We start from the raw sequence: 21,204 nt of genomic DNA on the forward strand, positions 1-21,204 counted from the left end.
GTAGGGGGTTTAGTGAGAGAGTCACAGTGAGTGTGTGGGGGGTTAGTGAGAGAGTCACAGTGAGTGTGTGGGGGGTTAGTGAGAGTCACAGTGAGTGTGTGGGGGGGGGTTAGTGAGAGTCACAGTGAGTGTGTGGGGGGGTTAGTGAGAGTCACAGTGAGTGTGTGGGGGGTTAGTGAGAGTCACAGTGAGTGTGTGGGGGGGTTAGTGAGAGAGTCACAGTGTGTGGGGGGTTAGTGAGAGTCACAGTGAGTGTGTGGGGGGGTTAGTGAGAGAGTCACAGTGAGTGTGTGGGGGGGTTAGTGAGAGAGTCACAGTGAGTGTGTGTGGGGGGGGGTTAGTGAGAGAGTCACAGTGAGTGTGTGGGGGGGTTAGTGAGAGAGTCACAGTGAGTGTGTGGGGGGGTTAGTGAGAGAGTCACAGTGAGTGTGTGTGGGGGGGGGTTAGTGAGAGAGTCACAGTGAGTGTGTGGGGGGGTTAGTGAGAGAGTCACAGTGAGTGAGTGTGTGGTGGTGGTGGGGGGTTAGTGAGAGAGTCACAGAGTGCATGTTTGCCATCACAGCAGTTCTGTATCGCTCTGAATTTTCGGCTTCTCACTGTACCATGTGACCTCAGTAGTCACGTGGTTCCATGTCTATGGCCGCTACCAGTATGACACTAGTAATCCCGATTACGCGCTGACGTCGACGTCATCCGCACAGAAACGGGCAGGGGTGCGCGGCTTCGTGCGCGCGTTGTGGACGTGGCTGGAGGTGAGCGCGCCTGGGAGAGCCGAGCGCGCGCAGTCGGGTCGCGCGCCAGTTCTGTGGGAGAGGTACGGTGGCCGGGATGATGAGCTGGTCAGGTCTGACAGAGACCCAGTGGAGGAGGTGAGTATGACCAGTAGGAGCACACAGGGGTCTGTGAGAGGGGGCAGCGTGGGGGCCAGGGCTGCTCACTGTGTCTGTCTGGGCTCAGCTCACAGCGTGTATTGTGTGTACACACACTGATATATGTAATGGGTCAGGGCTCCCATCAACACCTGCTACAACTACAACTCCCCGCATGCACTGACAGTTCAAACGCTGGCAAAGCATCACGGGAGTTGTGGTCCTGTAACAGCTGGTGGGTATTTTGGCCACCCCTAGTGTGTGGTGTATTTTGCTTTGTAAACCCTTCACTGATAATGTCATCCAGTGTTTAACAAAAATAGATACAATATTACAATATGAATTCATTTTAAAACTAGGCTTTTGTTTTTTACTTATTATATTTTTTTCTCTCTCCTCCTTAATTGGTGATGTGTCACACATAGGCATTTATTTCCTCCTTTGATGTTTCATATGGGAACCAAACTAGTGATTAGGCAGCAGTGAGCAACAGAGCATAAAAAACAATCAGGCATATTGATTACATTAAATATTGATTAGAATGGGCAAGTGAGTTACAAATTATAGGCCTAACTATGCAAACTGCAAAAATGTTTTTAAAGGGTTACTCCAACCAAAAATCAGTGTTTTTATAAAACTGTGTTGTTAGTTAAAGAAACTCATCATTCCCCTTTCTAAAAAAAAAAAAAAAAAAGAAAGAAAAGAAATAAAGCAACAATTTGTTTTGATTTAATGCCGAGGTAAATTCTCTCTAATGTCCTTTCATCCATGGCTGACGTCACTTCAGTTCTGCTTATCATATGGAGACACACGGCAGGCTGAGCGGTGGACATAGGTGGCACAAACAGGGGGCATTCCGCCTCTGGTATGCTGTGTTTGCTGGCGCCAGATGCCGAATTTGCACAGGATTTGCTTTAGCCACCCGGAGCTCTTGTTCCAGGCTTGCTAATGACGCAGCATAGAGTTGGTAGCAATTGTGTAACGTTTCATAGCGAAGCACTGCATTTATGTACACGAAGCACCATGACCACTTCAAAGCCGTGAACCGGCCATGGTGCTTAGAGTGAAAAGGTGGGAAGGGAACAGCGCTATAGTACTGATCACAAGGGGGAATAAAGCTGCACACCTGAGAGGAAGGGCAACCCTCAAACCCTTCAGAAAATGAAGAAAACAAAAGACAACAAATACAGGGTGCGCTGGATAAAATAAACGAAAATGAAAACACGGAAAGGAAAGTCTCTATAGGTACAGTGTAGACCTTGAGTAACTGTTCTTCTGTTCTCGCTTTGGAATCGCAGTAGTTGGATATGAAACACAAAAGCAGAGAAGGGGGGGACCAATAGTGCAAAACCGTATTGTAGAGAGGATCACGAACAACACAGACGTAGAGAAATGCCAACTTACAATTTATAGAGCTAAGCCCAGCTCTAGGTAAGACAGCTTACAGTGGTATTTGATACTCCCCACATGTAGGATATAACTGGGCAATTGGAGTCTCCACACGATTCTTTAAAACTTCTGAGACAGACGTCAGCATATAAAATATATAAAAGGAAAAACCCAATGGTGCAATAACTTTGGTAGTACTGCAACAACAGACAACACAGAGGTCCTAAGAGTGCCAACTTACAATCTAGAGAGCTATAACCAGCTCTAAGTAAAACAGCATACAGTGGTATTTGAACTCCCCACGTGTAGGATATTCCTCTAGTGATGCTTGTAGTGCCGGTCTTATGAAAAATAAAATCACAAGGCAAGGCCCATAGTGTTTTCCATATTATTATTATTGCAATTTATATAGCGCCAACAGATTCCGTAGCGCTTTACAATATTATGAGAAGGGATTTAACTATAAATAGGACAATTACAAATAAACTTACAGGAACAATAGGTTGAAGAGGACCCTGCTCAATCGAGCTTACATTCTATAGGAGGTGGGTGTAAAACACATTAGGACAGGAATTTGCAATCAAATAAGGTGGACTGCCCTTTAGGAGAGGGCAAGAGACAGGTATGTGAGGTAAGGGTTAGTCTTGGAGGCCATATGCTTTCCTAAAGAGATGGGTTTTAAGGCACTTCTTAAAAGATGCAAGACTAGGGGAGAGTCTGATGGCGGTAGGCAGGCTATTCCATAGGAAGGGAGCCGCCCGTGAGAAGTCCTGCAAGCGCGAGTTGGCCGTACGAGTGCGGACAACGGACAGGAGGTGGTCACGGGCAGAGCGGAGAGACCGAGAAGGGACATACCTATGGATCTGTGAGGAGATATGAGGGGCTAGAGTTGTTCAGTGCTTTATAGGTGTGAGTTAGTACCTTGAATTGACTCCTATAGCATACAGGAAGCCAATGTAAGGACTGGCAGAGGGGTGAGGTGTGAGAGAAACGACTAGAGAGGAAAATCAGTCTAGCAGCAGCGTTCATTACGGACTGTAGGGGTGCAGTACGGCTTTTGGGAAGACCAATCAGGAGAGGGTTACAGTAATCCATGCGGGAAATTACCAGAGCATGGACAAGCTCCTTGGTAGTATCTGGTGCAAGAAAGGGGCGGATGCGGGCTATGTTTTTAAGATGGAATCTACAGGATTTGGCAACATGCTGGATGTGAGGCTCAAAGGTGAGACCAGAGTCAAGTATGACGCCAAGACAGCGTGCTTGCAAAGATGGACTGATGTTGGTACCACAAACTTGAAGGGAGAGTGAAAGAGGAGGATCAGTATTAGGAGGTGGAAAGACAAGGAGCTCAGTTTTTGAGAGATTGAGTTTCAGAAAGCGGGAGGACATCCAGTCAGAGATGGAAGAAAGGCAAGCAGTGACACGTTGCAGGACGGCAGGGGAGAGGTCCGGGGAGGAGAGATATAGCTGGGTGTCATCAGCGTACAGGTGGTAGTGGAATCCAAAAGAGGTAATAAGTTTGCCAAGAGAGGCAGTATAAAGAGAAAATAGAAGGGGACCAAGGACGGAGCCTTGGGGGACTCCAACCGAGACAGGGCGAGGGGAGGAGGTATCATTAGAAAAGGAGACACTGAATGAGCGTTGGGAGAGATAAGAGGAAAACCACGAGAGGACAGAGTCACAGAGACCAAGCGATTGAAGAGTTTGAAGAAGGAGAGCATGATCAACGGTGTCAAAGGCCGCTGAGAGGTCAAGAAGAATTAGTATGGAGTAGTGGCCTTTGGATTTAGCTGCGATTAGGTCGTTAGTGACTTTGATAAGGGCAGTCTCTGTAGAGTGGAGAGGGCGGAAGCCAGATTGAAGGGGGTCAAGGAGAGAGTTGGAATTGAGGAAATGAGACACACGGGTAAAGACAAGCCTTTCCAGAAGCTTTGAGGAAAAAGGGAGCAGGGATATGGGACGGTAGTTAGAGGGGGTGGATGGGTCGAGGGATGTTTTTTTTAGTATAGGTACTACAGTGGCATGTTTAAGGTCAGCAGGGACGATGCCAGAAGAGAGCGAGCAGTTGAAGATGTGTGTTAGAGAAGGCACGAGACAAGTGGAGAGAGATCTGATAAGGTGAGATGGGACAGGATCGAGCGGGCAAGTGGTGGGGCGAGAGGAGCAAAGAAGAGCAGCCACCTCTTGGTCAGTAAAAATGACAGAAATAAAAAGAAACGTACTTACAGTGTTCAGAGCAGCCACACTGCTCTATGAACCAGGCGTAGGTGGAATAATCCCCACCAGGGATTCCTTTTGCAGTACTTTTTTCAAATAAATGTTTCCTTTCTCCTTCAGAACACAAAGTCTCATGTAGTGAGAAATGCAGTCTCACACACTGCTTGTCCTGTGATTTTATTTTTCATAAGACCGGCACTACAAGCATCACTAGAGGAATATCCTACACGTGGGGAGTTCAAATACCGCTGTATGCTGTGTTTTCTGTTGTTGCAGTGCTACCAAAGTTATTGCACCATTGGGTTTTTCCTTTTATATATTTTATATGCTGACGTCTGTCTCAGAAGTTTTAAAGAATCGTGTGGAGACTCCAATTGCCCAGTTCTATCCTACATGTGGGGAGTATCAAATACCACTGTAAGCTGTCTTACCTAGAGCTGGGCTTAGCTCTATAAATTGTAAGTTGGCATTTCTCTACGTCTGTGTTGTTCATGATCCTCTCTACAATACGGTTTTGCACTATTGGTCCCCCCCCCTTCTCTGCTTTTGTGTTTCATATCCAAATGGTGCTTAGAGCAACCCTTTTGTGGGACACTATAGTTTAATGAAGCAGTTTTGGTGTAGAGATCATGTCCCTGCATTCTCACTGCTCAATTCACTGCCCTTTTAGAAGTTAATGGATCACTATAGGCCCCCACCCTCAAGGTCCCACTCCCGCTGGGCTGGATGGAGAGGAAGGGGTTAAACACTTACCTTTCTCCAGCGCCGGGCTCCCTCGGTGCTGGAGACTCTCCTCCTTCTTTTCCCGTCATCGGCTGAATGCCCATGTGCGGCAAGAGCCGTGCGCTCATTCAGCCAGTTTCATAGGAAAGCATTCTCAATGAGACAGCCACTAGAGGCTGGATTAACCCTAAAGTAAACATAGCAGTTTCTCTGAGCCTGCTATGTTTACAGCAGGCAGGGTTAATCCTAGGTGGACCTGGCACCCAGACCACTTCATTAAGCTGAAGTGGTCTGGGTGCCTATAGTAGTCCTTTAAATCATATTGTTTATGCAGCCATAGTCACACCTCTGCATGTGATTTACACAGCCTTACTAAACACTTCCTGTAAAGAGTCATCTAATGATTAAACTTCCTTTTATTGCAAATTCTGTTTAATTTAGAATGTATTATCTCCGTGAATAGCTTGATAGACCTTGCAGGAGCATCCTGTATGTAATTAAAGTTCAATTTACAGAGCAGGAGATAAAATCCTTTAAAGCAAGTTAACATCTGATTAAAATTAAACCATTTTGTTTTAATGCAAGCTGTGTCAGTCACAACCAGAGGAGGTGTGACTTGGGCTGCATAACAGAAACAAAAGTTATTTAACTCATAACTGGTAGAGAATTGAGCAGTAAAACTTTAGAGGCATTATCTATATACTATTACTGTTTCATTAAGCTAAAGTTGTTTTGGTGACTGTAGTGTCCCTTTAAGTCAACCTTTTTTCCAGCGGAGCTATTTGGGCTTTAAATTTAGCAATCTTTGGTTGCATGAATATCCTGATACCTGTACTGTCTGGAACGTTATGAAATCTATGAGGAGGAAACCTGCATGGACATAGTCCTTGTACTATAGCCACTTTAGCTTGTGGTTATAATGCTTAAAAAAGGACCAAACTTCTGGAATAAAAGGGAATCATGACATGTCACACATGTCATGTGTTCTTAAGTGGTTAAGGACACATGACGTGTGACATGTCAAGATTCCCTTTTATTCCAGAAGTTTGGTCCTTAAGGGGTTAAAATGAACTTTAAGTAATGGCTTACCTCTGTCAGCTTGTGTGGCCCTAATTGTTAATGTTTCTGTAATCTGTAGGTTAGCATAGATTTTGTGTGTGGAATAATCAATACTATTTGCATTGTGTACCAATACTTTTCTCTGGTTAGTGTTGATCATTTTGCCTGATCCACTTACTGAAATATTAGTAATTTCTTTTTAGCACTTTTATTTATTAAAAAAAATTAACCATCTTCTGTGTTAACTTTTGGTTATATAGCATGCTGTATTCTTATGTTGTTCAAGAAAGTACTTAAGAAAAATTATAGAATAATAGTGTTATTCTACATGGTGGTCAGACCAGCATTATGGAGATGCAGTGCGTCTATTTTTAAACTCTCCGAATGGTAATTTACGATCTACTGCATTGTAATGCATTTAGTTTTTGTTTATTAAAAATGGGTAAATTGTGCAGTGGTGGCATCAGATTTAATGAATGTATGGGGAACTGGCTCCCACTAGGCTTTCTGTCTTCTCTGGGCCCAAATTTTAGTTTTTATATGATAAGAAATCATTTATTGGCTAAAACTGGCAGCAGCTGAGGACTCCTGGTTATACAGCTTCAGTTAGAAGACATACATGATGCATTTAGGTAATCTGGGACAAGGTTAAACTTTGGATATGCCATAACCCATGCATTGAGCTTGTTTGGGTGTTTAGAGTGATTTTTCTTATTCATGCTCTGCTATACATTAATTAATAGCTACACAAGTATTCAAACTCCCCTGATTCAGTTTAATTATTACATTGATCCATGTTTAATTTCTTTAGGTCTTTCTTAAAATGACGGGAAGAATTCCAACCCGAAGTTACCTGAAACCAACATCCGTGTCAGCTACAACAGGCGGCCATAATTATCACTTTGCAGACACAGCTACCTCTGAAAATGACACGTTAGAAGAAGATGCAGATAAATATGAACTACGTCCTCGGGGGAGAGAGAAAGCGTATCGAAGTACTTCAAAAGAGCGCCTTGATGATATTATATTAATTGGCAAAGACATATGCGAAGGAGATACTTTAAACTCCATAGCACTTCAATACTCCTGTACTGTAAGTTCTGATTTCTTTGAATGTTACTTCCATAGAGTAAAGCAGACACACATTAACCCCTTAAGGACACATGACATTTGTGACATGTCATGATTCCCTTTTATTCCAGAAGTTTGGTCTTTAAGGAGTTAAAGGACCACTATAGGCACCCAGACCACTTCAGCTTGCTGAAGTGGTCTCGGTCCCAGGTCCAGCTAGGATTAACCCTTTCTTCTATAAACATAGCAGTTTCAGAGAAACTGCTATGTTTACTTTAGGATTAATCCAGCCTCTAGTGGCTGTCTCATTGACAGCCGCTAGAGGCGCTTCCGCACTTCTCACTGTGATTTTCATAGTGAGAAGATGTTAGCATTCATAGGAAAGCATTGAGAATACTTTCCTATGGACTGGCTGAATGCGCACGCGGCTCGTGACGCGCATGCGCATTCAGCCGGTGACGATGAGAAGGAGGAGGATGAGAGTAAATTTAACCCCTTCCACCCCCTAGAGCCCGGCGGGAGGGGGCCCTGAGGGTGGGGGGGACCTAAAGACCCTATATTGCCAGGAAAACAAGTATGTTTTCCTGGCACTATAGTGGTCCTTTAATGTTCACTCTACTGTGCATGCACGATTGGAATTTCGTTTCTGTCGCCAAATTTGAATTTATGAAAGAGTCTATTAAAGCTGTCTGACAGCAAGGTTGTTTGTCAGTACAGGAATAATAAGTCGACACACACACACTCTCTCTTCTGAGTTCTTTACAGGGACACCAGAGGCATCAAAACAACTTTATCTTAATAAATCCACTTGGGTGTATAGATCATGCCCATGATCTTACTTCTAAATTCTCTGTCATTTAGGAGTTAAAGGAACACTATAGGTCAGGAACACAAACATGTATTCCTGACTCTATAGTGTTAAAGCCACCATCTAGCCCCCCTGGTCCCTCCCCTTGCCCAGTAAATATAGTAAAATCTTACTTTTATTTAAGCCTGCTGCTACTCGCTGTATCCTGATCTGTCTGCTTGGCTGACAATATCAGAAGGTATTCTCTGAGCCACGCACAATGCGTTCCCATAGGGTTGGCTGAGACTGTCAAGGAGGCAGATCAGGGGCAGAGACAGCACAAGCCAAACACAGTCCTGGCCAATCGGCATCTTCTCATAGAGATGCATTGAATCAATGTATTTCTATAAGAAAAGTTCAATATCTCCATGTAGGATGCAGCACTGCTCCCGGAAGCACCTCTAGTAGCCATATGAGTAGTGGTAAGTGTAGATATCCCTAGGGTGTCATGTAAACACTGCATTTTCTCTGAAAAAAAAACTGTATTTACTGCAAAAAGCCTGAAGGGAATGATTATACTCACCAGAACAAATACAATAAACTATAGTTGTTCTGGTGACTAAAGTGTCCCTTTAAAGAACATTAAATTCCATATATACGTTTTAATTTAAAACTCTTTAAAATGATGGCCCTTGTCTACTTATCAATCAAATCCCTGGGCATTAGATTTTGTCACCAATACCCAAGGTCTAATGTCAAGTATTGAGAGACAGGAGTAGCAAGTCATCGCCTGTCTAAAACAGGATGAGCCACAGTGCAATGAATTGTCAAAGTCACGTACAAGTTTTTATGTCCTCAATCTACAACATTCCTAACTATTATTAAACTTAACCTGTACGGGGTGAGTCTAAAGTCTAAGTTTTATAATGCAAAGTATTGTGTTTCTTTTTTTAAGTACATAGGAGTTTAAATATCATGAAACCTGTTTTGCATATCATACATAACCATTGTACAACTCTTTTTGCACTTTTTTTGTAGATTTTATTATTTATTTCTTTTATACTAATGCATATATTTCCTATAGGTTGCAGATCTAAAGAGGGTCAACAACTTCATTAACGAGCAGGATTTCTTTGCATTGCGGTCAATAAAGATTCCTGTGAAGAGATTTAGTGTACTGACAGAATCTCATTTCTCCCCAAAAGTCAAGCCATCCAGAACACTATCATTCCAGGCTTCACTAGATCCCCAGGAAGGTGACCAAAACATTGCTACACTTCCCTCTGACAATGCGGACAGTTTCTTCCAAGAAGTCGATCGAGATATAGAAAATATTGTGAAATCTACAGACACTAAAAAGGAAAACCTCCATGAAGTGGTCTCTGCTTTAACTCAAGATGTGAGTTTTGTACCGGAACTTAAACCTGCTAAACGAAAAGATCCTTATTTTGGGGCAGACTGGGGTTTGGGCTGGTGGACAGCAGTTGTGATTATGGTTATTGTAGGAATTGTCACTCCAGTATTCTATTTCCTTTATTACGAGGTGTTGGAAAAGGGAAATAATGAACATGTGACTGCAAAGAATTCTTCACAAAGTGTGGGGTCTACGTAAAGCAAAAAAAGGAAACAAGCCCACAAAACTTTAGCATTCACAAGACTCTAAAATGTCTCACAGCATTAGTGCAATTTTTTTTTACACTGTGGTATTATATACTATACAAAAGCGACAGCCTGCCTATGTATGCCTGCAAGGAACCAACAGAGGATTGGCACACATCTTTTACTTACAGAGTGCAAAAAATGCTAGATTTGTGTAGGGTAGTGTTGGCTTACAACATTGGTGCCAAGCGTTTGGACTCGATGGGTGGTCATCCAGGAAACCAGCACCATAAAAGGCATCCTGCACAATGCACAACTTTGGCATGAATGTTGATTCTATTTGAAAATTATATTTTTTAGTATTTGCACAACATTTGGAGATAAACATTTTGCTTAAGCAAGCCTGTAATTTGAATGTATTTTTTTGAAGTATACAATTCAAAGAAGCATGGTGCAAAAAGTCTGGTTGCCATTTCTCTGGTTTGTATTTCTTTGTTAAAAAAAAGAGTAGGTCTTCACTGCCACCTTAAGTTCAACCCATCAGTTGTAGCTCAGCCGTTGGGAAAGTAAACGTACGCATTAATCGTCTAACTTTTGACTGCCAGCATAAGATGAAATGGAGGCTGATAAGCTCAACTTGTTTACAATTTCATTGCCCTCCAAAGTTGCCTGACAAACTGGTTTACATCAATATTAGCCAAGCAGCAGCAGATGCACTGTTGTGCTTATGGTGCTGGAAGTGCTCCTTTAAGCATAAGAGCATATTAAGCATGCAACCTTCCCAATCTCTAGCTGTTTTCTGCTGTTTTTTAGGTTGTTTACATCGCAAACTGTTATTCATAGTACTATGCTAATTGTTTATGTATGTATGTATGTATGTTTAGTGTAGGTATGGATAAAGCTGAGAAACCGCATTCTTCAAAGGGAAAGTTTCACCGTTATTTTATTATTGACACCACTTCATTAATTTTTTTTAATGATGTTTCCAAACGAATTCAGCTTAGTTGTGGTAGACAGTCTGACCCTATCCTAGTCTGGGCCCATTAGTTACTGACCTGTCAGGATTATTTACTAAATATGGAATCAACCAGGGGTTTCACATTTAGCCCAAAATTGGCTAATTGGTAAACAGTTGTCCATTCTCTCTATAGTGCATAACACTGTAGGTAGTAAATAACCCTATGAATGCTGTGAATTATTAGTACAGCACAGGGTTATTTACTAACGTATGAATTGAGGGGAATTTAAAGTGAATTTCAAATTTTAGGGTAAAATAGCTGATTTGGACCTCGAAATTTAAAATACTTATTGAATTCACTTTAAATTCCCAACAATTCACAGTTTAGTAAATAACTCTGAGCAGAGTTTCACCCATGAGAGTTTCTAAGTGGGGTTCATACTAATGTTGGTTTACACCAAACTTTCCACAGTAAGAGTTGCGTGGTTGGCTTAGCACCCTCATCCTAACATTGTCCTCCAAGGTGGGATGGACTATGGTTTCCAGGGAGCTCCCAATTTTTTTATTAAACCACTCCAAAAGTGCAGCTTTACAGTGAACCCGTCAATATTATGGCAGCAGTGAAATTCCTAACAGGCAACCCAGGGCTTTTGCTAAGTAGCAAAAATAACAGAAATCTATAGATATAACCCCTCCTAAAACTCTTCTCTGTACCACGCCTTACGTGTAAGGCTAAATGTTTTATGAATCATGTTATGACACCAAATCTGAGAATGTGAATTATATAAACTTATATTTATAAACCTCACACCTGCTGTATTATCCCTGCATCTGCAGTATTAAAGGAACACTATAGTCACCAGACTATACAGACAACTACAGCTTATTGCATTTGTTCTGGTGAGTAGAATCATTTAACATAGATTGTGACGGCAGATAAGAACCATTCTTATTTTCTAAATACTGTCATTAGTCCCTGGCCTTATCTTATAGTTAGGATAACCTTGTGCATATCCCACGCATGCTTAAACTCCTTTTCTATGTTAACCTCTACCACTTCAGCTTGAAGGCTATTCCATGCATCCACTGCCCTCTCAGTAAAGTAATACTTCCTGATATTATTTTTAAACATTTGCCCCTCTAATTTAAGACTATGTCCTCTAGTTGTGATAGTTTTTCTTCTTTTAAATATAGTCTCCTCCTTTACTGTGTTGATTCCCTTTATGTATTTAAATGGTTCCATCATATCCCCCCTGCCTTATCTTTCCTTCAAGCTATAAATGTTAAGATCCTTTAACCTTTACTTGTAAATGTTATCCTGTAATCCATGAACCAGTTTCTCTTAATTCTCTCTAAAGTATCAATATCCTTCTGAAGGACAGTCTCCAGTACTGTGTACAGTACTCCAAGAGAAATCTGACCAGTGTTCTGTACAATTGCATGAGCACTTCCCTCTTTCTACTGCTAATACCTCTCCCTATACAATCAAGCATTCTGCTATAATTTCCTGCTGCTCTATTACATTGTCTGCCTATCTTTAAGTCATCAGAAATAATCACCCCTAAATCCCTTTCCTCACATGTTGAGGTTAGGACTCTATCAAATATTATGTACTCTGCCCTTGGGTTTTTACATCCAAGATGCATTATCTTGCACTTATCCACATTAAATGTCAGTTGCCACAACTCTGACCATTTTTCTAGTTTACCTAAATCATTTGCCATTTGGCTTATCCCTCCTGGAACATAAACCCTGTTACATATCTTAGTATCATCAGCAAAAAGACATACCTTACCAGCAAGACCTTCTGCAATATCACTAATAAAAATATTAAAGAGAATGGGTCCAAGTACGGATCCCTGAGGTACCCCACTGGTAACAAGACCATGCTTCGAATATACTCCATTGACTACAACACTCTGTTGCCTGTCACTAAGCCATTGCCTTACCCATTCAACAATATTGGAATCCAAACTTAAAGATTGCAGTTTATTGATAAGCCTTCTATGTGTCAAAAGCCTTACTGAAATCTAGGTAAGCAATGTCTACTGCACCACCCATATGTATTATTTTAGTTACCCAATCAAAAAAATCAATAAGATTAGTTTGGCATGATCTCCCTGAAGTAAACCCATGTTGTCTCTGATCTTGAAATCCATGTGTTTTTAGATGTTCAACAATCCTATCCTTTAACATGGTTTCCATCACTTTCCCCACTACTGAAGTAAGGCTTACTGGCCTATATTTGCCCGACTCCTCCCTATTACCTTTCATGTGAATAGGCACAACATTCGCATTGTGATATGCTTTTGTTCAACACTTCTGATGATGTCAGCCAAGCAGGCAGATCAGGGGCAGCAAACTGCAATAAAAGTAAGGCTAGATGGTGGTTTTAACACTATAGGTTCAGGAATACATGTTTGTGTTCCTGACCCTATAGTGCTCCTTTATACTCAAACTTGCAGTATTAAATCTGCACCCACTGCATTACAACCCTGCACTGTACTGTATAATTAATTCCAAATGTGGTGTATTAAATTGACACTGTCTTAAATTATGTTGGAGATGTTATTTTTGAGTATTACAGAGGACTCTGCTAACAATGGAAGCGAGCCAAAATCAGAGTCTATACCCCGCTCAGGGCTATCACTAGGGTCAGCTCCCTTCCATGAATTCCCCTACAAATTCTGTATCATTTACATATATATTTACATTTTTTTAGTGTGTTGTTTCATGTAAAGGCCATTTATATTCAAGTGTTACTGACTTTATATCTCTATTGCACCAGTCCCTCTTACATAACTGATTTACCAAAAAAAAACAACAAAACTCCAGCCCATCTTATATTAAAAGTGAACCTTTTTGGGTGACCTTAGGCTGCACCTTTCAACAAAGGCAGAGTTGTTTTTTTTTTTTTTTTTTTTTGATCCTGTACCTTTTTGTGGGTACCAATAATAAATCACTTGATAATATAGGTTTGTGCGGGATTTTTATTTTTAGTTTTATTGGTGTTCTACCATTATTTTATTTTTCGTGGTGGAGCAATGCACTCTTAGTATGAGCTTCTCACTTTAAGTCTTAGTTTGATCTTTATATGTATAAAATGTGTGTGTTGTCCCCATAGTGACATATACTGTATTTAAATAGCATTACAGTGTGTGTTGCCATTATAAATATTTTATACGTTACAGTGTAACAGTGCAAGATAGCTATGATGGAAGTTTCAAAGAATGGTCAGCCAGTTGCAGGCTTTAGCTTTTTATGTGAACGAATATATTGCCTTTTAATGTCCATTTGTTATACTTTTCACCTTCAACCATGCATTTGTGATTTGACCTCTATGTGGTTACAATTGTAGCATTATTTTTTTTTATACTGTTTAGTGATTATGTGTCCATGCCAAGCTGCAATAGAACTTCTTGTCATTCCTTGTTTTTAAATTCTTTACTTTTAGCCACTTTGTGTTTTGTATTGTGCCATCAAGTGGTGCTTGTTTTAATTACATTATTCTACAATAGTCCATGATCACAAAAAATGATTTGAGATACCAATGTTTCAATTTAAAGGGACACCTTAGGCACCAGAACCACTGCAGCTTAATGAAGTGGTTCTTGGGCAAAGAGATTGCCTCGGGAGGCTGACCAGCATAAACACTTCCTTTTTTGATCAAATGCAGTGTGTACATTGCATTATAAGGCTACCTACAGTGCCTGTCTGAGTGAGAGCGTCATACGGGTCTAACTGGTTGCAGTCTTGCAGTGATTACTAACAAAACGTAAATCACTATATGCTCTGAAAACACAAATATATCCTTTTAAGGAAAAATGTTCCCTTGAGACACTCAATTTATATTAAAAGTAACAGTAAAAAAAAGGAAAAAACGTGTATATATCACCAAAAAGTGAATAATAAAATAGTACCGCCTGAATATGAATGATGGAATATAATGTATAGATATACAGTCAGGTCCATAAATATTGGGACATCAGCACAATTCTAATCTTTTTGGCTCTAAACACCAACACAACGGATTTGAAATGAAATGAACACGATGTGCTTTAACTGCAGACTTTCAGCTTTAATTTGAGGGTATTTACATCCAAATCAGGTGAACGGTGTAAGAATTACAACAGTTTGTATATGTGCCTCCCACTTTTCAAGGGACCAAAAGTAATTGGACAGTTGGCTGCTCAGCTGTTCCATGGCCAGGTGTGTGTTATTCCCTCATCCCATTTACAAGGAGCAGATAAAAGGTCCAGAGTTCATTTCAAGTGTGCTATTTGCATTTGGAATCTGTTGCTGTCAACTCTCAATATGAGATCCAAAGAGCTGTCACTATCAGTGAAGCAAGCCGTCATTAGGCTGAAAAAACAAAACAAACCCATCAGAGAGAGAGCAAAAACATTAGGTGTGGCCAAATCGACTGTTTGGAACATCCTTAAAAAGAAAGAACGCACCGGTGAGCTCAGCAACACCAAAAGCCCCGGAAGACCACGGAAAACTGTGGTGGATGACCGAAGAATTCTTTCCCTGGTGAAGAAAACACCCTTCATAATAGTTGGCCAGATCAAGAACACTCTCCAGGAGGTAGGTGTATGTGTGTCAAAGTAAACAATCAAGAGAAGACTTCACCAGAGTGAATACAGAGGGTTCACCACAGGATGTAAACCATTCGTGAGCCTCAAAAACAGGAAGGCCAGATTAGAGTTTGCCAAACAACATCTAAAAAAGCCTTCACAGTTCTGGAACAACATCCTATGGACAGATGAGACCAAGATCAACTTGTACAATAGTGATGGGAAGAGAAGAGTATGGAGAAGGAAAGGAACTGCTCATGATCCAAAGCATACCACCTCATCAGTGAAGCGTGGTGGTGGTACTGTCATGGCCTGGGCATGTATGGCTGCCAATGGAACTGGTTCTCTTGTATTTATTGATGATGTGACTGCTGACAAAAGCAGCAGGATGAATTCTGAAGCGCTTTGGGCAATATTATCTGCTCATATTCAGCCAAATGCTTCAGAACTGATTGGACGGCGCTGCACAGTACAGATGGACAATGACCCAAAGCATACTACAAAAGCAACCAAGGAGTTTTTTAAGGGAAAGAAGTTGAATGTTATGCAATGGCCAAGTCAATCACCTGACCTGAATCCGATTGAGCATGCATTTCACTTGACAAAACTGAAGGGAAAACTGAAGGGAAAATGCCCCAAGAACAAGCCGGGACTGAAGACAGTTGCAGTAGAGGCCTGGCAGAGCATCACCAGGGATGAAACCCAGCGTCTGGTGATGTCCATGCGTTCCAGACTTCAGGCTGTAATTGACTGCAAAGGATTTGCAACCATGTATTAAAGAGTGAAAGTTTGATTTATGACTGTTACTCTGTCCCATTACTTTTGGTCCCTTGAAAAGTGGGAGGCACATATACAAACTGTTGTAATTCTTACACCGTTCACCTTATTTGGATGTAAATTCCCTCAAATTAAAGCTGCAAATCTGCAGTTAAAGCACATCGTGTGTGTTTCATTTAAAACCCATTGTGTTGGTGTATAGAGCCAAAAGGATTAGAATTGTGTAGATGTCCCAATATTTATGGACCTGACTGTATATCTGGGGGGGTAGGGAGAATATAGTGCAGTATAATCAGCACAAGGCCCCTTTTTGTTGTCGTTGTGTGTTTTCTTTTTTTTTTATCAGCTCTTTGGAAAATATAGTTTGTGTACATGCATTTTCAGGCAAACTGTTTAAAAATAAAAAAAATTGTTAAAATGCATGTTTTAAAGGAACACTATTGCAACATATTCCTAACACTTAAACAAAATCTCTACAGTAGAAAAAAAGCACAAAACTAATATTGTGCAATATTGTGCAAACACCATAAGATAAGAATTCTATATATTGCACTCACAAACACAATTTGATTGTAGGCACATCATATATGACATATATGTATGACAATCTTCAGCACAATGGACGGACATATGAGAACAAAACAGAAATAATAGTGCAAAACCTTTTTTTTTTTTTTTTTTAAAGGCTGTGCTTTAATATAAGTAACACTTACAGGATCACTGTAATAATAGGCACATCAAACCATATAGATGTTATCCCCACTGGGTAATGGTCTTGGATCTCCTTTTTGGCTCATGTAGATAATCACTCTTCATTCCATTTAAAGCATTTATGCCATGACAAGCGCAGGGCAGGAGTGGTTAACTGGGTTTAAAAACCCTATATAGTGCCACTGGAGGATCGGATGGCTCCTAATACAGGAGTTTGATTAACTTTTTACCCCTGAGGAAGTTCGTACATATACCGGACGAACCTTGTAGGGTTGGACATCTGAAAGGAATTTTCTTTTACAGGTTTTATTTTGTGCTTGATATGTTATTGAAATAAATGCTTTACATGCCTTAACCCCTTAAGGACCAAACTTCTGGAATAAAACGGAATCATGACATGTAACACATGTCATGTGGCCTTAAGGGGTTAAATGGCATGGAGAGTGGTTATCTACATCAGCCAAAAAGGAGATCCAAGACCATTACCCAGTGGGGATAACATCTATCTACACTGCCTCCCTTGGTAAACTCATCAGCTCCTTTGGCTCCCGTTATCATTTCTATGCGGATGACACGCAAATCTACCTGTCCTCTCCTGATCTCGCTCCGCCCATCTTGACTTGTGTCTCTGCCTGCCTCTCTTCTATTTCCAAATGAATGGCTGCTCACTTCCTTAACCCCTTAAGGCCACATGACATGTGTGACATGTCATGATTCCCTTTTATTCCAGAAGTTTGGTCCTTAAGGGGTTAAACTCAACCTGTCCAAAACAGAACTTCTGGTCTTTCCTCCCTCAAGTGTTACTACTCCCGTGTCTATCTCCATCCAAGTCAACGGCGCTACCATCACCTCTACCTCGCAGGCTCACTGCCTGGCTGTTCTTTTTGACTCCAACCTCTCCTTCACCCCTCATGTCCAATCAATTGCCAAATCCTGTTGCTTCCATCTCAAAAACATAGCGCGCATCCGCCTCTATTTAACCCCGGATGCGGCTCAGGTACTGGCCCATGCTCTTGATCTCTCTTGCCTGGCCTACTGCAATCCCCTTCTCTGTGGTCTTACGTGTTCCCAGATTGCACCCTTGCGATCTATAATGAATGCAGCAGCTAGGCTAATTTTCCTGTCTGCTCACTCCGCCCCCTCTGTCAGTCCCTACATTGGCTTCCAGTTAGATATAGGGCTCAATTTAAAATTCTGGTGCTTGCTTACAAGTCCCTACATAAATGCTGCTCCAACCTACCTATCCTCCCTAATACACAAGTATGTCCCGTCAAGGCCTCTACGCTCTGCCAAAGACCTACGTCTATCCTCTGTCCGTACTCCCACGTCTAACGCTCGCCTCCAAGACTTTTCCAGGGCTGCACCTCTTCTGTGGAACTCCCTTCCCTTCTCTGTAAGAATTTCACCCAGTCTCCACTCATTCAAAAAAATCATTGAAAACTCACTTCAAGAAAGCATATCAATTAAACTGTTAGCAGGTTTTTATCCCCCACCCCCATGACTCCTTTCCTGCAACTGTCAAAAATTACCTACTAAGCCCAAAATGAATACTTTTCTAACAACTTACTTCGTACCCCTAATTTTACCCTTTGTGTCACTATACCCCACTCCCTCTAACATGTAAGCTCACTGAGCAGGGCCCTTCACCCCTCTGTTCCTGTACGTCCAGTTATCTGGTTACAATTGTATGTCTGTTAGTCCACCCATTGTACAGCGCTACGGAATTTGATGGCGCTATATAAATAATAAAATACTATGGTTTGATGTGCCTATTACTACAGTGATTCTGTAAGTGTTACTTATATTAAAGCGCAGCCTTTCTGAAAATGTTTTGCACTATTATTTTTTCTTTTTGTTCCCATATGTGCTTCCATTGTGCTGAAGCTTGTCATACTATTTGATGTGCCTACAATCAAATTGTGTTTGTGAGTGCCCGGGAATAATGTAAATTTTGAAGAAAGACTGACAGATCTCCCTCTGGCTGCCAGCAGCCCAATTGCAGCCGCACCAGCCCCTAGTCCCTCCCTTTTTACTCCCCTTGGACTGAAACAGCCTGGCACAGTCCGAGGGGAAAATACTTAGATATTTGCATGATAATTTGGAATGTCTGCTCGGCCCCAGGTGCCGCTGCCCACCAGGAGATTTCCTGTTATCCTGATGGGCCGGTCCGGCCCTGCTCCAGCTTGAGATACTGAGGCGCATCCTGTCGAACAAGAGAGGCCACAACCTAATGTTTTGTACAGTAGAGGACTTTCTTAAAGGACAGTGATGATTTCTCAGAGTGCCATGAAGAATAGCATTCTTTTGGGAATTTGCAAGCTGCCCATATCTTCAGCAGGTGACACACTTAAATTTCAAGTGTATTATGTGCTTTCATGGGATACTTTGTTCCAGGCTGGCTAATGTCAATTCTGTGCATAAAATAAGTCTATTTAGAGATGTGATCAGCTTCTCCTCTTGCAGGCAGCGCTGGGAATGTGACTGCAAGGGAAAGGCTTCTCCCTCCATTAAGCCTTTACTGGCATCCCCACCTTCGTATAGTGCTTTTTCTTCCCTCCTTTCCCCTGTCAACCCTCACTTCTTACCTGTCAAGAACGGACTCCCTAATTTACAAACAGTGCGGCAAGTATCCCTATAAACAAATATAGACGTATTACCAGGCCTTAGAGCGGCCGGACTTAACATATTTAAATATAATGTACAGGGTAGAGAACAGTCAGAAATAGGTCTAGGTCGGGGTTGGAAATACGAGGAAAATTAGATACAAAGCCAAGGATGTCGGGATATCAAACTACAGGATAATCAATTATACAAGGCCAAGTCAGAATACCAGAAATACCAATGATACACATTTTCAGGCTACAAAGACCATGATAGGGCAAGGAAGTGATGTCAGAGAAAGGTATAAATATGCATAGGTGTGTGATGATAGGTTAGGGAAATAATTAGGGTAATTAGTGTAAACGCGCGTTTTCAACCCTAAAGTAATTTGGGCTACTTTCATTTAAACATTTTTAAATAGGTGGGTGTAGCGTCATATCAGTGCGTATGCCCCCTAGCCTGTATCTGCGTGTGTGCGCGCATGTATCGTAGGCCGAATGTCGGGACACGGCCTTGGAGGAGACCTGACTGAGGCAAGAAGACCAGAGCATTGCGGGCTGAATGGAGGTATGACACTCCCCAGCTCAGAGCTTGTGCAAGAGAATAGACCACTCAAATGCTTTTCATTTAGAGGGACACGGTGACGTTGGAATCCAGTGAGTGGAGCTTTGACTGACACTGTGTTCCAGGCAAGTTTATACTTTATTTCATAGGGTATGAAGGGGAACACCTAATAAATAATGCCCAATAGGAAATGGCTCAAAAAACCCAGGTCGCCATGGCGACTTGAAATTTTTCCCTGGTGCCTGGAATTTGAAGCCCTTTAGCTAAAGGCAGGATAGGGCCGGTCGGTCGGCTCAGTGAGCGTGCAGGCAGCCACCCTGGGTTGCATACAGGCTACCGCCCTGGGGATCTTGGAGGTGGCAGCCCTGGGCTGCGTGGAGGCAGTAGACTGGGGCAGCGCGCAAGGGAGCAGTAATCTTCCTGTAGCTCCTGTCTGCTCCCTCGCTCTGTATAGTGATGCCAGGATATGACATCATTCCGGCCCTGGCAGCACTACAGAGAGCAAGTAGATTACTGTTCCCTCGCACTCAGGATGAGCGAGCAGCCCCATTGGACCCCACGGAAAGTCCACTTAGCTCTCCCAGGAAAGCAATGGAAAGATATTGCACATGTTGCCCACCCTCAGGGTCCCACTCCCGTGGCGCTGAAGGGGGAGGAAGGGGTTAATCCCTTACCTTTTTTCTAGCAAAGGGCTTCCCCGGCGCTGGGACTCTCCTCCCTCTTCTTTTGTCATTGGCTGAATACACATGCGCGGCAAGAGCCACACGCGCATTCAGCTAGTCTCATAGGAAAGCATTCTCACTGCTTTCCTATGGACGCTGGCGTCTTCTCACTGTGAAAATCATAGTGAGAAGCGCGGAAGCGCCTCTAGCGGCTGTCACTGAGACAGCCACTAGAGGCTGGATTAACCCTAAAGTAAACATAGCAGTTTCTCTGAAACTGCTATGTTTACTGCAAAAAGGGTTAAACCTAACTGGACCTGGGGCCCAGACCACTTCATTAAGCTGAAGTGGTCTGGGGGCCTATAGTGGTCCTTTAAGCAAATATATATATATACACATAACTGATATGCGGTCGGTGAATTGTTTTAACGAAGTGGGAGTTGAGGAATATCGAGGAGGAGGTTGAGGGATTGGGGTGTCACCCAGCGCACAAACCCCAATTCCCTATTTCTCTCTTCTATCAATACCGTAAATATTCAGAGTTCTGACCCATTGAGCTGTGTAGTCTATTCCTCCACGTGGATATGCCGAAGTAGAGCCCCTCTTTAAGCAGTAAGTTTCGCAATTAGCGTGTTCATTT

At 42.1% G+C, this 21,204-nt stretch overlaps 1 protein-coding gene across 1 annotated transcript; it reads left to right on the top strand.

Moving 5' to 3' along the window:
* The first annotated feature begins 791 nt into the window (after window positions 1-791).
* On the top strand, window positions 792-11,532 carry LYSMD3 (LysM domain containing 3). Its single transcript, XM_063456752.1, has 3 exons — window positions 792-869; window positions 7,069-7,350; window positions 9,200-11,532. Exons 2-3 carry the CDS (start codon window positions 7,081-7,083, stop codon window positions 9,725-9,727), a joined length of 798 nt encoding a protein of 265 aa, XP_063312822.1. The 5' UTR covers window positions 792-869; window positions 7,069-7,080; the 3' UTR covers window positions 9,728-11,532.
* Window positions 11,533-21,204: the final 9,672 nt, after the last annotated feature.

Source organism: Pelobates fuscus, chromosome 5, assembly GCF_036172605.1.
Source record: "Pelobates fuscus isolate aPelFus1 chromosome 5, aPelFus1.pri, whole genome shotgun sequence".
NCBI classification, from domain to species: domain Eukaryota; kingdom Metazoa; phylum Chordata; class Amphibia; order Anura; family Pelobatidae; genus Pelobates; species Pelobates fuscus.